The 15,021-nt window shown below is 67.2% G+C and overlaps 1 protein-coding gene across 1 annotated transcript; it reads right to left on the minus strand.

Moving 5' to 3' along the window:
• Positions 1 to 344: 344 nt before the first annotated feature.
• On the minus strand, positions 345 to 11,508 carry Atp13a1 (ATPase 13A1). The gene is given in 27 exon segments (XM_042671271.1): positions 345 to 618; positions 695 to 838; positions 919 to 1,026; positions 1,107 to 1,253; positions 1,596 to 1,792; positions 1,869 to 1,983; positions 2,199 to 2,350; positions 2,568 to 2,664; positions 2,744 to 2,943; positions 3,217 to 3,325; positions 3,681 to 3,806; positions 3,982 to 4,092; positions 4,167 to 4,342; positions 5,269 to 5,405; positions 5,510 to 5,630; positions 5,731 to 5,868; positions 5,950 to 6,076; positions 6,332 to 6,387; positions 6,512 to 6,641; positions 6,732 to 6,838; positions 7,251 to 7,320; positions 7,402 to 7,533; positions 7,535 to 7,558; positions 7,703 to 7,775; positions 8,443 to 8,633; positions 8,732 to 8,821; positions 10,985 to 11,508. Coding segments are annotated over 27 exon segments (3,576 nt in total). The 5' UTR covers positions 11,372 to 11,508; the 3' UTR covers positions 345 to 507.
• Positions 11,509 to 15,021: the final 3,513 nt, after the last annotated feature.

Consider the following 15,021-nt stretch of genomic DNA (forward strand, 5'->3'; position numbering starts at 1 on the left):
TCCTCCTAAGGGCTGACCGCCATCGCTTGCACGGCACCAGGCGCCTGGACCACGGGCCAGCAGAGGCCTTGGCCAGGGCCACCCCTGCCCCGAGGCTGGCACTGAACCCTGGGAGCCAGTGGGGAAGGTGTGCTGGCAGCTCCCACACCACAGGAAGGGACAGCACCGATGCCGAGCCTCCCGGGCCCAGATCCTCACCTTGGGAAACAAAGTGGGGAAATGCGGGGTGCAAGCTACATAGAGAACCGACTAGAAGCTCCAGGGGTCCGGGCCGCCGCAGGGGAACCTGCTGTGTGTCCTCTCCCCTGGTGTGGGGACCCCAAGAGACAAACAAGATGGGTGCCTTAAAATCTCTGATACTGCTTTATTCACCACAGGTGCTGGCTGGGGCTGCAGGCCCGCGGTGCCAGCTCCGTCTTCCGAGGAGGCAGCCGAGCAGCCCCCCTGTGGGGAGTGGGGTGAGTGTTTCCTCCGGGGCAGCCGCAGGCAGCGGCAGCGGCAGCGGTCTTAGGAAGGCACTTTCAGCTTCGGGGCTCCCAGGAAGAACTGCAGCACGCGGTCGGCCAGCAGCGCCAGGCAGAAGTCCAGGACCAGGACCTGCGCGATGACCAGCTTGAACTGCAGCGGAAGGGCACCGAGTGAGGCGGCGGGAGGCAGGTCGCAGGGCGCGGGCTGCCCGCCACCCGGCCCTCACCTCCACGGGGATGTCCACGAGGCCGAACTGGCTGTTGAAGTCCGGTGAGGAGCCGAGCAGCAGCCCCACGATGGCCACGAGCGACACAGCCAGGCTCCACGCCAGAGGCTTGTTCTCGGGCAGGCTCTCCATGAAGGGCGGGCCCTGTGACCCAAGGGGTGCACGGCTGCCTGAGGGGGACCGAGCGGGCGGACTGGGGGGCAGGGACAGGGGCGGGCCCTCACCTTGTAGTTGATGGCGAATGTGGCCATTTGCATGGCCATGGCCATGATGTACACGGTGCTGTTGACCAGGCTGGGCTCGAACTCCTTGTACAGGTCTACGAACCTCTCCTGTCTGCGGGGACACGTGTGGTGGGCAGGGCTGTGGGGGGGGGGGGGGGGGCGGGGCTGCCCGGCACAGGAGAAGGCACTTGCCTGTCGGGGCTGCGCGCCTGGGCCTCGCGGTACAGGTAGACCAGGCTGAGGAAGTGCACGAGGAACTGCAGCAGCACCGTGAGCACGGTGTACAGGTTGAAGATGTTGGGCAGGGGCCGCTCCCGGGACAGGGTTTTCAGGGGCTGCAGGCACAGGTGGAGGTCAGGGCAGGGTGACCCTGGGGCTCCCCATCCACTGCAGACCACAGCCGGCAGGTGGCAGGGCAGGCGTGGGGCCTGCACCCACCCCCCGCGCAGGGCTCTGCCCTCCCCGCGGTCCCTCGAGGGGCTGCAGCAGGGAGCCCCTTGGGCTCAATGGCACAATGTGTGCCCGGATGAAGACAGCGGCGGCAGGGCAGCCCCCGGGGACCGCGCCACAGGCACACTGCTGATTCTGTACCACCACAGCCCAGAAGCGTGGAGCCTGGCCAGTCCCCGCCCCCCGTCCACCCGACACAGCCCGGGCCCCGGGGTCCCCGCTCAGACCTTAGAGCGGGAGATGAAGAGGAAGCAGCCGGCCAGCAGCAGCCCCTGCAGGGTGGCCTGGAAGTCGCTGAACTTGACGCCCTCCAGGTACAGCACGCTCTGGCTGTAGGCCAGGATCAGGGCGTTGAGCGCCAGGATCTTGAACATCTGCAGTGTGGTCACCAGCGTGCAGCGGCCCTGCTTGATCACGTGGCAGACTGTGGGGGATTGGGCAGAGGTGGACATGGGTGCGTGCAGGGGGCAGGGAGCAGGGCAGGGGCGGGCGGCACTCACTGCACTGGATGGAGGAAAGTTTGGAGGTGAAGGGGGCGGCGATGCTGGCGTCCCCCAGCTTCACGATGGGCGTGCTCTCCTCCTCGAGGTCCCGCAGCACCTGGCTCAGGCGGTCCTGTGGGGAGGGCAGGGTTGGCCCACGTCCATGCTCCTGACACCCCCCCAGGACTCACCCCCCCCCCCCCCCGTGAGCACTCACCCCCGCGAGCACTCACCCCCCCCCGGGAGCACTCACCCCCCCCCCCCCCCCGCGAGCACTCACCCCCCCGCGAGCACTCACCCCCCCCCCCCGGGAGCACTCACCCCCCCCCCCCCCCCGCGAGCACTCACCCCCCGCGAGGCAGGCGCGGGCTCCTCTGTGGGTGCGGGCCGCGTCTTTGCACTCCTGGAGCCGGCCCTGCCGCTGCCCAGGCTGGGGCTCTCGCGGGGCCGCCGCCGCCGCTCTACAGCCCGCTCTGGGGCGTTGGCCAGGAGTGCCACACCTGGGGTGCCGGGGGCGGGGTGAGGGGAGCTGCCCACCGATCCCCATCTCCCCGTGCCCTGCTACCAACTCCTGAAGAACAAGCCCTGCAAATGAGCCAGCGGCAGATGGCCGGCATGCCCCCGCCCCCGCCCCGGGGGAGGCCCAGGAGAGCGGGTCCTGGCGGAGGTGTGGACCAGCCCCGCGCCGGCCCTTCAGCGGCCCCCCACGGGGCTCACCCACGTCGGCGTGCTTGAGGGCGCCCACGTCGTTGGTGCCGTCCCCGCACATGAGGGTCACGAAGCCCAGCTCCTTCAGGCTGGTGATGACGAACTCCTGGGCGGCGGGGGGAGAAGGGTGCGTGAGGGCCATGCGCCTGTCGCCCCGGGAGCCCGGCCCCGGGCCCGGCACGCACCTTCTGCTTGGGCGCCACGCGCGCGAACACCTGCACGTGGGGGATGAGGCGCAGCAGCTGCTGCGGGTCTGCGGCCTGCAGGTGCGCCAGGCCGTCGCCCGTGAGGCACAGCGCGTGCTCCGCGGCCAGCGCCCGCGGGGAGCCGGGCAGCAGGGGCAGCACGATGCTGCCGTCAATGGAGCGCCACTCGCACGCTCGGCCTGGGGGGGGCACACCGGGGTGAGGGGGCCCTGCACCCACACCAGCCTGACCCCAGCCCCGGCAGCCTCGCGTCTGTGTGTCCATCCCACTCCCGCCCGAAGCGAGGCGCTGCCCACCCCGCGGCCCGCCCAGGCGCTGGGTAGGGAGCACAGCAATGGCCAGGTGGGGGTCCTGCCACAGCGCCCCTCCGAGCACCAGGCCTCGGGTCCCTGGGCCTGGGGAGGGGGACTCGGCCCTCAGAGCCGCCACAGCACAGGCCGGCCGGGCCTCACCCTTGTCGGCGGGCGGCTGCAGGATGAGCGTGTGTGCCTTCTCGATGAAGTGCAGCTCCTGGGCCACGTGGCAGGCGGTGAGGGGGTTGTCGCCCGTGATCATGACCACCTGTGGGGCAGAGGCACGGCTGGGCAAGGTGGGGGACGCGCAGGGGCGGAGCCGCCGGGTGATGCGTGGACCAGGGTCCTTCCCACAAGCCCGCAGGACCGCGTACACGCTAAGCGTGCTTGGGATGTATCACCAGCCCCTCAGGATGTGCCCAGAACATTCTGGAGCCAAGGAGGAGACTGTGCTGTGCCGTCGATTCTGGTAAGAGCCAGTCACTTCCCCCATGTCCTAAATATTCCCTGCTCCTGATTAACTAGAACACTGGCCACCAGGCGGACAGACGGGCGAGTCTCTCCCCACCGCGCGGGGTGGCACGGGCGGGCTCAGCTCTGGGCCTGGCCAGCCGGGGCCGTACCCGGTGGGACGCGTTCTGGATCTCGCGGATCACCGCCTTGGAGTCGGCCTTGAGCGGGCAGGAGACCACGATGAAGCCCACGAACTTGAGGTTGCACTCCAGCGCCTCCCGCCTCACCTCGCGGGCCTGTGGACACACAGGGGCTCACCATCCCGTCTGGGCCCCTGCTCTGCGCGAGGGTGCGTGCGTGCGTATGTGTGCGTGCGCGGGGATCCCGCTCCGTCTCGTGTGCGAGGCGCAGGGCCCCGTGGCTCCATGCTGGGGTCCGGAGGCCGGGGCAGGGGGGCCCGGCAGGCCTTACCTGCTGGTGGGTGAGGTGTCCCAGCTCCTTGTAGCCCAGCGCCAGGACGCGGGCTCCTTCGCGTGAGATCTCGGTGTGTATGACGTGGTAGTCGGGTGGGCACTGGGAGAACTGCAGGGGAGGGGGGACGTCAGCCGCGGCCTGACCCCACCCCCCCACGCCCGGGGCCGGCGGGACGGGCTCACCATGGGGTGCAGGGTTTCGGGGGCCCCCTTCACGGCTGCAATGTAGCAGAGGTCGGTGGAGCCCAGCTTCTCATAGGAGGCGAGCACGGACATTCGCTTTAGGGCACTGGCAAAATGAAAGCGCTGGTGAATTTTCAGCCCCTGAGTTTTAATACTTCGGGGGAATACTTTCTCATCTGGAAACAGACAAGCGCGACAACTGAGGGACTTCGCTCTGCACGCAGCCGCCCCTCCCCCACACAGGCCCCCCTCCCCCCATGCAGGCCCCCTCCCCCACAAAGGCCCCTCCTCCCCCCCACAGGCCCCGCTCCCCCACACCGTCCCCTCTTCCCCCCCCCACAGGCCCCCCTCCCCTGCGCCGTTCCCCCTCCTCCCCCTACACCTCCCCCAAGGCCCCCCCCCCCCCCTCCCCCACAAAGGCCCCCCCCTCCACCCCCCTCCCCCACAAAAAGGCCCCCCCTCCCCCCATGTAGCCCCTCCCCCACCGTCCCCTCCTCCCCCCACACAGGCCCCCCCCTCCCCCACACCGTCCCCTCCTCCCCCCACACAGGCCCCCCTCCCCACACACCGTCCCCTCCCCCCCACATAGGCCCCCCCCTCCCACACACCGTCCCCTCCTCCCTCCACACAGGCCCCCCTCCCCTGCGCCGTCCCCTCCTCCCCCCCACACAGGCCCCCCTCCCACACACCGTCCCCCTCCTCCCTCCACACAGGCCCCCCCTCCCCTGCGCCGTCCCCTCCTCCCCCCACACAGGCCCCCCCTCCCACACACCGTCCCCTCCTCCCTCCACACAGGCCCCCCCTCCCACACACCGTCCCCTCCTCCCCCCACACAGGGCCCCCCTCCCACACCGTCCCCTCCTACCCCCACACAGGCCCCCCTCCCCCACACCGTCCCCTCCTCCCTCCACACAGGCCCCCCTCCCACACACCGTCCCCTCCTCCCCCCACACAGGCCCCCCCTCCCCTGCGCGGTCCCCCCCTCCTTCCCCCACACAGGCCCCCCTCCCCCGCGCCGTCCCCTCCCCCCCATGCCGGCCCCCCCCCCAGAGCGCCGAGACCCCGGCGTCGGCGGGGCACGTGCATGGCGCCCCCTGCTCACCTTTGGTCAGCGTCCAGTCCACAGCGGTCAGCATGGCCTTCTCCAGGGGGTCGCCCACCAGGGTGCCGTCGTCCAGCTGCATGAGCGAGTGGCAGGAGGCCAGAGCCCGGTGTGTCTCCACGGGGATGTTCCCATCTCTGCCGGGGGACGGGGGGGGGGCAGTTACGGGCGGCTCATGTGGGGCGCCCGCTGGCCGGGCCACCTGCCCCTCCAGCGCCCCGCGCCCGGCCTGGGGACTCACCTGAGCCCGGCCACGCCGCGCACCACCAGGCTGTCGCTCGTGAGCGTCCCCGTCTTGTCGAAGCAGCACACCTCCACCTTGCCCGCAAACGGGATCCGGAAGGGCTCCGTGCAGTACATGTCTGCGGGGGAGGGGGGGGCGGGGCGGGGCAGGGCAGGGCAGGGCCAGTCAGGGGGGTTCTGAGCGCGGGCTCCCCCCCCGCCCCCCGCCAGGACACACACAGAGCTTGGCCAGGGCGATGAGCGAGGTGTTGACGGCCAGCGAGAGCTCGATGGGCAGCTCGGGGGGCACAACGGAGGTGAGGATCAGCGTGCACTCCAGGAAGAGCTTGTAGCGGTTTCGGCTCGGGTCCTTGGTGCCTGTGGAGAGGCCGCTCAGCCTGGGGCGTGGGGTGTGGGTGGGGGGTGCGGGCCAGGCCGCGGACCAGGCTGCTTGCTTGCCTTCAATCCACACGTAGGCTGCGGCGGCGATGGCAAAGACCAGGAGGAAGAGGATGAAGATGAAGGTCTCCAGGTTGTTGGCCGTCACCCTCTTGACCCCGAAGAGGATGGTGCGTAGCAGCTTACCCTGCGGGACGGAGCCTTCCTGGGGGTGCCGCGGGACCCCCGTCTCCCGCCCCAGCACCGCCTGCGGCCCGCGCAGTGACAGGCTCGGGCGGCGTTGGGCAGCACGTCACCGCCGCCCCCAGGGCAGCGCGGCCCCGGAGCCCCAGCACCTCGGCCGGGAGAGGAGGCTGGTCCGGGGCCTCTGTGGTCACCGTTCACAGGGATGGCCTGTGCTCTGAGACCAGTGTCCCCCCCAGCCCTGCCCCACACCCCGCACCTGGGAAGTGTTGAATCCAGTCCGCAGGACATAGGCCACGCACCCACTGTCCACAGCTGGGGAGACAAATGGCAAACAGTGGTCATTGGGAGCTCGGCCCAATGTTTCCTGCTCACACCCGGGGTGGGGAAGAGCCCCGGGGAGGGGAGGGGGGGAGGACAGGCCCCCAGAGGCACCTACGCTTCAGGCCCGTGGTGGCCCTCTGCGGTGGTATGTGCTGTACCACCTTGGTGCCCCCGAAGATCACGTGGAGCCGCGCATCGGCTTGCAGGTCCAGCACGCGGGCGGGGCTCAGGTCTTCGATGGGCTCCTGGGTGGGAGACGCAGGTGAGGCCCCGGGCCCTCCCCCCCGGGGGTGGTGCGCGCAGCCTGGGCCCGCCCCACGGCCCCTCCGCCTCACCTTCATCTGCGGCACGGACTCCCCGGTGAGCATGGCCTCATCCACCACGCAGCGGCCCCGCAGCAGGAGCACGTCGCAGGGCACCAGGTTCTCCTGCGGAGAGCGGCCTGCGGAGGGCGGGGGGTTGGCACAGGCCGGGCGCCACGCAGGGGGGAGCCCAGCGGAGGGGGGGCTGGCACAGGCCGGGCGCCACGCAGGGGGGGGGCCAGTGGAGGGGAGTTTGGCACAGGCCGGGCGCCATGCAGGGGGGGGGGGCAGCGGAGGGGGGAGTTGGCACAGGCCCGGGCACCACATGGGGGGGGGGCCCAGCGGAGGGGGGGTTGGCACAGGCCAGGCGCCACGTGGGGGGGGGGGTAGCGGAGGGGGGGTTGGAACGGGCCGGGCCAGGCACCACCTGAGGGATGGGGCCAGCGGGGGGCAGGGGGGGGCCATGCAGAACAAGGCAGCGGGCCTGCGGAGGATGGGGGGTTGGCACAGGGCCGGGACGGGCGCCATGCAGGGGGGAAGGGTGCGGCCCACCGATGGAGACGATGTCCCCGGGCACGATCTCGTCACTGGCGATGGGCCTCCACTTGCGGCTGCGGTAGACCTGGCGTGGGGGCAGGCCGGGGGGTCAGCAGGGGCGGGGGGGCTGCGCCCAGGCACGCGGCCAGCAGTGCCCCGCACGCACCTGGATCATGTGCGGCTTGTTGCCCATCTTGCGGATCTCCGACATGTTGCGCATCTGCTGCTGCACCAGCGATGCCTCGAAGGCCACCAGCATGGACAGCGTGAAGACGCTGTAGTACCAGTACTCGTCCAGGACACCAGAGCCCCACGCAGAACACCTGTGGATGCGTGGAGCGTGTGCCCGCCGCGCGTGGCTGCCCCACAGCGCCCGCCCCCGGGGGACGCCAGCACCACGCCAGGCTCACCTCACACGGGGGATGGGCGAGGCAGGGTCAGGGGATCGGCCCGCGCCGCGGCCTTACCTGAAACACGAAGAAGGGGGCTGTGGCTCTCTCCTTGAAGAGCTCTGAGAAGTCCGGCACCACCATCTCCGCCCTGCAACACAGCGTGTGCTGTCCCGGGCCGGCTGGGTGCGGGCCCCGGGCTGCCCCACGCCGCCCCTGCGGGCCTTGGCTTCTCACAGTCCAGTCCCCCAGCCACTGCCCAGCAAGGAGGAACTGAGTGAGGGGCCCTGAACTGCGCCCCGAGCCCCGCCCCCACAGCAGGCGTCCCTGCACACACTCTGAATAGAAGCCCCAGAACCCAGAGCCTGGCCGCAGGGGTCCTCTGCGGCACACGGGGGGTGCAGTCTGAAGGAACCGCCAACCAGTACCAACCGGGCCCCCTCGCCCTGCCTGGCCACCAAGGGTCCCCCCCATGGGGGTGACCGTGATGGAGGGTGCCTGGGAGGACCATGAGAAAGCTCACGTCTCCTGGCCCTCAACAAGGCCTGCCCGGGGGGGGCGTGGCCCGCCACGCACCCCCGCATGAGGACAGCTGCAGTCAGCAGGTCCCTCACTTCCTGACAGGCAACTGAGTCAGGAAGGAGGCCGAAGAGCCTGCTTTGTCCCCGGGGCAGGCCGCGGGCCGGCTCCCGTGCAAAGCCACGCGCACAGCGCCACCTTGTGGCGACTCCTGCTAGGAGGCACGCTGAGCGGAAGGCAGCGTCTCACGCAGGGCCGCGCCTGCGCTGAGCGGGGCACCTCCCGGGGCCGGGGCTCACTTGTTGCCCCCAAATTTCTTCTCGGCTGCTCGGATCTCGGCTTCTTCCTGGAAGCCGCGGTTGTTCTGATAGTAGGAGAAGGCGTTGCCCACGGGGAAGGCCACCGGGAGGAACTGCTTCCTCTCCAGAGCGTCGTAGGAATACTTGATCTTCTGGAACTCGAAGGACAGCACCTCCAGCCCGTCTTCTCCCTGCGGCAGAGGCGTCTGGGTGGCAGCGGCCTGCGCCTGGGCGCCGGGGCCTGGGAATCGGGGGGAGCCCGGCCCGTGAGCCCGGCAGGCCGTCTTACCTGGTCCCTGTGCAGGGCCACCAGCTCCGTGGAGCCGTTGTTGGGGGTCGGGACGACCTTCACGAAGGTCGCTTTGCTGGGGTCGTACTCCTGCCAGAGGCAACACACAGCCACTGAGCCCCTCTCGGCCCACAGGGGAGGGCGGCTGGGTGTGGGGCTCCATGGCGCCTTCCAGATATGCCGCCGGGCTGCGGGGCGCGCCTGGCCTTCCCCAGCTGCCACTGCGACAAAGGAGCCCGGGCTGCTGAGCCTCTGCTTCCCTGTCACGAAGCCGATGGGCCGAAGGCACCGTGGCCAGGGCTCTGCGCGTGAGCTCAAAGGGAAAGAAACACGCCAGACTCCTTGCCCATCCTCGGGGCCCACCGGCCAGGCCTGTGGGAGCCCACGGGCAAAGCTCCGCCTCCTCCCCGCGTCTCCGCGGTCCCCGCTACTCAGCGCTGCTCTCACCAGCTCGATGCCTTCAGGCCTTTGCTGACATGTCACCTTCCCGGGACCCCTCCCCGGCTGCCCCCTGGGAAGTCCCTGGATGACAGTGTCTGCTGTGTCCACATCCTCCCTCTCCGGCCTCAACCGCTGGGCTTGACAGCCTTCTCCCACAAACGCCAGCGCGGGACGCTGCCCCAGCGCCGTTGCGCTGACCCTCGACTGGGAGCCCCTGGGGGCCCCGGCAAAGCGCCACTCCGAGGGGTGTCCCATGCCACCGAGGCACAGGAAGCCACAACAAACAAGCACACAGCCCTCAGTTCTCGTGAAGCCCGAGAGCACAAAGGTGTGACACGGGCAGGCGCGGGCAGCTGCCGCCCGCCTCCCACCCTGGCACCCGGGATCGGTGTTACGGTTTCACTGGGATCGGTGTTACGGTTTCACTTTACACCAGGGGAAAACGAAACCCAGGGAAGAGAAAGAAAAACGCGGCCCGGGACGGATGGAAGGCAAGCCTAGATGGGGCTCGGCGATGCGCTGGGGCACCAGGGAAGTCCACGCGTGACTCACCCAACAACCCTTCCTGCACCTGTCGCTTGTGGAGGCCTTTCACTGTACCAAGAAAGCCACCAAGCCCACACACCTGGGCCCTTCTCCTGGGCCCAGTCGTACTGGGGAGGTCGGGGTCCACACACACATTGAACCAGGACTTGATGCAGAACTGGGGGAGGGGGGTAAATCAACTTCCCGCTGCCCTCCCTCATTTGCGTGTGTGTGTGCGTGTGCATGTGAGCCAGTATTGAGGTTTGAACTCAAGAGCCTGGACACTTCCATTGGCTTTGTGCTCAAGGCCAGCACTCAACCACTTGAGTTGGTAAGTTTTTTTTCTTTTTGCTGGTAAGTTAGAAATAACATCAACCTTCCTTCCTGGGCTGACGGGACCTCACTTCTCAGCTCTCAGCCTCCCGAGAAACTCGGTTACAGGCATGAGCCACCGGCCCTGGGCCTCTGTTGCTCACTTTGGGGCCGGGGGGTGGGGAAGGATGGGGTACGTGTCAGTGTACAGAGCTCCAAACTTGGGTGTCTTTGGAGGCCAAGTCCAGAGCGGGTGCAGCTCTGGCCCAGGGGTCACGCCCACACCCCGGGCACCCTTGGCACCCTGACTCATTCATTCTTATCACCTTGTCACCACACGGTGACAAGCCATGGCAGTCACTTACAAACAGCTCCCGCTCAAGGTAAGCACTAGGGAGAACTACAATTCCCGCTCCTGGGGTCGGGCCGGGGATGGAGGGAGGGTGGGGGTGTGTGTGAGGATCCAGCCCCCCCTTCACACCCCACCCCCGGTCTGGCCTCTTTGAAAACGGAAGGAGCCACCCCAGGCCCAGCCCCGGAGCTGGCATTCATTCGATCACGTGTCGCACCCAGCAGCGAGGGTCGCCCGGGCCCCAGCCAGGGCAGCGAGGGCGCCCCAGGACGCCAGGCCCCACCGGCCCAGGAGGGGAGGGGGCGGGGCGGGCGGGGAGGGAGGGGGGAGGCGGGAGGGAGAGGGGAGGCGGGGCGGGGCGGCGGCAGGGAGGGCTGGCAGGGAGGGGAGGGGAGGCGGGGGGAGGGGGGAGGCGGGGGGGAGGACTGGCGGGGAGGGGAGGCGGGGGGGGAGGACTGGCGGGGAGGGGAGGCGGGGGGAGGGGGAGGGGAGGCGGGGGGCGGGGGAGGGGAGGCGGGGGGCGGGGGAGGGGGGCGGGGGGGAGGGCTGGCGGGGGGAGGGGGAGAGGGAGAGGGGGGCGGGTCGGGAGGGGAGGCGGCGCCCGCCCGCGCGCGCGCGCTTACCGGGGTGCAGGTGAGCGCGCAGTGCGCGTGCACGGACCAATGCCCCGAGAGGACGGTGAGCGCGTGCGCCAGGCAGACCGTGGCGAGCGCCAGCAGCGCGGCCTCGGGGACCTGCGTCCAGCTGCTGCCCCAGCCCCAGCAGCCGGCGGCCGCGGCGCCCAGCCAGGCCGGGTACAGCAGCCCCGCGAACGGCAGCACCGTGAGGCGCCGCGGCAGCGCCAGCCGCCGGTACGGCCACACGGCGGCCACCAGCTCGTCGCCGCTCGCTACGAGCGCCGGCCCGGCGGCGAGGAGCGCGCGCGGCTGCGGCCCGGGCCTGGGCGGCCCGCCGGGCGCGGACCCGTGAGGCCGGGCCCCGGCAGGCACCGCGTTGCCCACAGCCGCCATCTTCCCCCAGCGGCGCGCTCGCTTCCGGGCAAAGGCACCGCCCACTTCCGCCGGGCTACTTCCGGTGAGTCCGGAGCGCCGCCATGCGAGGGCCGGAAACGGGGAGGCGCTTCTGCGACGGAGCCCGGCCCGGAAGTGCTTATTCAGGGCACCTCCATGGCGGACTGTGCCGGAAGAAGGGGCAGGACGCAGCCGTGACCCGAGCGGGTCTGAGAAGCTCAGGTGGGCTTGTCCGCAGTGCCACGCCAGCCTAGGGCCGAAAAAGGCTAGGAAGGCCGACCGAACGTGCTGGGCGCCGCCATGACAGCCCGAACCGGAAGAGGCGAGCAATGCCTCCCGGAAGACGCGGCGCTTGATTGACGTGGGGGCGGGACTCGTGCGGCCCGCTAGGCCTCCGCGGGGCGGGGCCTCCGCGGGGCGGGGCCTCCGCGGGGCGGGGCCTCCGCGGGGCGGGGCCTCCGCGGGGCGGGGCCTCCGCGGGGCGGGGCCTCCGCGGGGCGGGGCCTCCGCGGGGCGGGGCCTCCGCGGGGCGGGGCCTCCGCGGGGCGGGGCCTCCGCGGGGCGGGGCCTCCGCGGGGCGGGGCCTCCGCGGGGCGGGGCCTCCGCGGGGCGGGGCCTCCGCGGGGCGGGGCCTCCGCGGGGCGGGGCCTCCGCGGGGCGGGGGCCTCCGCGGGGCGGGGCGGGCCTCGGGCCCCGCTGGGGTTGCCAGGGCAAATGCTATTTTATGTGGCATTTATGTGCTGGTCTTCCTGGGGCTTGAACCTCGCCTGGGCGCTGCCCTGAGCTTCTGGGCTCAAAGCTAACGCTCTACCACTAGAGCCACAGTTCCCATGCCAGCTGTTTGGCGTTTCTTTTGGTAGTTTTTGGAGAATAGAGTGACCTGTCTGGGCTGGCTTCGAACCATGGCTCTCAGATATAACCTCCTGAGTATCTAAGATTACAGGCGCCCCGAAAACCAGGCGTTATTGTTGTTATTATTAAATAGTTGTGCCAAAGGGTGGCTATTGTCAGGTTATGGGTACCGTGCTTCTTGGGCAATAAATACCACCACATCCTCATTTTCCCCTTCTGAGCCCAACCTCCAGTTAAGAGCTCATTTTTGTTTTTTGTTTTGTTTTGTTTTATTTTGGTCCGGTCGTGGGCCTGAACTCTGGGCCTGGGCGCTGTCCCTCAGCTCTTCAGCTCAAGGCTAGCGCTCTACCACTTGAGCCACAGTGCCATTTCCGGCTTTTTTCTTTTTGTTTATGTGGTGCTGAGGAATCGAACCCAGGGCCTCAGGCATGCAAGGCAAGTGCTCTACCACTGAGCCACCTTCCCAGCCCCAAGAGCTCTTTTTTTTAATGTCATGTCCATTTGCTCACCCGCACTCGTTTCCTGGGCCACAAAAACAAGTTTCCACTTCCCGGTGTTCATGTGGACGCACGGAAGTGCGGCTGACAGTCACACTAGGAAGCGTGCCAGGCCGGCAGGCCCTGCCTGATCCCATGGGGGAAGCAGGCCCACAGCCTTATGTGACTAGCTAGTTCGGAATGGGGTCAGGCTCATTCCCCAACACCGGGACCAAAGCAGAAACTAGTTGGAAAAACAACCCGTTGTTCATAAGGGCTGGGGTTGAACTGAAGTAACTTGGTTTTCGCAGGATTTCATGAGGCTGATGAAAGAACAGGCCGACAGTGCAGGTTGCTCCTGTCGAGCAACCATTTGACAGAAAAGCTCTGAATTCTTGCATTTTCCCCTCTCTTCTATGGACCTGTTGTTGTTGTTCAAATCTGGTCGCAGTCAGCTGACATGTCTGGTCAGCCATTGTTTTGGTAACTGAAGGTTACTTGCTTGGTGAGGACGGTTATGACCAGTCTCTGAATCAGGCCTCGTGGGCCAGGGCTAACCCAGCAGCTCTGGCCATCACCCCACCGAACCTCTGCTATTTAGCCTAGGTGTCATTCATTTAAGCTACACTTTGATTTACAGTGGACCGCCAGACTCGAACTGATTCAAGACCTGCCACTGTCTGTGTCAGCCCAGTGAGCTCCCTTCCCATAGCATAGCACGCTCCGTCCCCTCTCCACAGCTTGGCACGCTCCCTTCCTAGGCAGCACGAGGCCCATGTAGCAAAGGCAGTGAAGAATCAGCCTCCAGCCCTTGGGAGGGCACTGCTCTGGGGCAGCTGCACCGTGGAAGGCAGCCAGAGCCCCTTAGAGTGGGCAGCTGCAGGGCCCTTATCTACTACTTGGGCAGCAGCCATTACATCCTAGTCCACCATGATGAAGCCTCTGGTCCTCCCATCCACACCGGGGTCCCAGCCCCTTCTAAACCTCCTAGGGCACATAGGTCACCTCAGACAATGGCCGGCATTACTTATCACTTGTCCCTTGTGGGAAGGTCTTGGCAGCCCCTCTCCTGGCAGTTAACCTTTTCTTTGTTCTCTGTACCTGGATGTCTGCGTGGTTTTCCGGCAAAGTCTAACATACTCTGAGAGTCTGGTTTCTGGCTTTAACGTAGCTAGGAACTCCATGCCTAGCTCTGAGCGCATCCATGTCCCTGTGGGGGCCCAGCGACCCTCCAGGGGCTCAGTGTCTCTTCTGGAGATGCTGGCTCCAAGGCAACAGCCAGCCGAACCCCAGGACAAGCTCCACCCCAGCATTCCGGCAGTGTCTCAAGAAAGGTTCCCTGAAGCCGGGCGCCGGTGGCTCACACCCGTCATCCTAGCTACTCAGGAGGCTGAGATCCAAGGATCGAGGTTCAACCAGCCTGGGCAGCGAAGTCCATGAGACTCTTGTCTCCAGTAAACCATCAGAAAACCAGAAGTGGCGCTGTGGCTCAAGCAGTAGAGTGCTCACCTTGAGCTGAAGAGCACTGGGACAGCGCCCAGGCCCAGAGTTCAAGCCCCACGACCGACCAAAAAAAAAGGAAATGTCCCCTGAGTACCCAGCCACCAGCTCAGGGTTCTGTTAGCATACACTAGTGCTCAGGCCCTCCAACACTCAGAATCCACTGTAGACCAATTCCCCCCAGACACAAGGCTCTCCACCTCTCCCTCCTCCTCCTCTAGACATAGGGAGGCACGCAGTATCGCTGCGATCACAAGCAGGAGACTTGGTGCCTCACAGGAGGTCAGGAGGTGAGGCCTTAGATCAGAACAGCTGGAAGAAGCTTCTGCAAGACTGGTTTCCACAAGCCCCACTCCTCCTGAAACCCAGACCACGCCCCATGCCGCTGGGGCTGAGGGCCACGTGGATGGGCACCCTGCCACGGGGGCGGGGCCGGCCCGCTGGGCAAAAAGAAAAAGCAAAAGCTCTCACACTCGGGCACAACGCCTGAGTGTTCTTTCATTGGCGAGAGTATTTCGAGAAATGAACTCCAGGAAATAGAAACAGGCTTCTTCCATGTTGTTGTTGTTTGGTATTGATTCTTCATTCCTCTGGCTTTGGGAGGGGCGGGAGAAAGGGAGGGGCAAAGGGTGAGCTCAAAGCAGAGGTTGAAAATGACGACATTGTCCAAAAAGAAATGTCCTCTCTACTTGATTTATGTAACTGGAACCCTTCTGAATCCCACCTTTATAGCAACAATAAAAAGTTGATATAAAAGCTTTTACAATGTGAAACCAATATAAATATTGAAGTGTACCATATTGTTTATTCATATACCTTATT

This window comes from Dipodomys spectabilis, unplaced genomic scaffold (assembly GCF_019054845.1).
Source record: "Dipodomys spectabilis isolate Male_0828 unplaced genomic scaffold, ASM1905484v1 ptg000609l, whole genome shotgun sequence".
NCBI lineage: Eukaryota > Metazoa > Chordata > Mammalia > Rodentia > Heteromyidae > Dipodomys > Dipodomys spectabilis.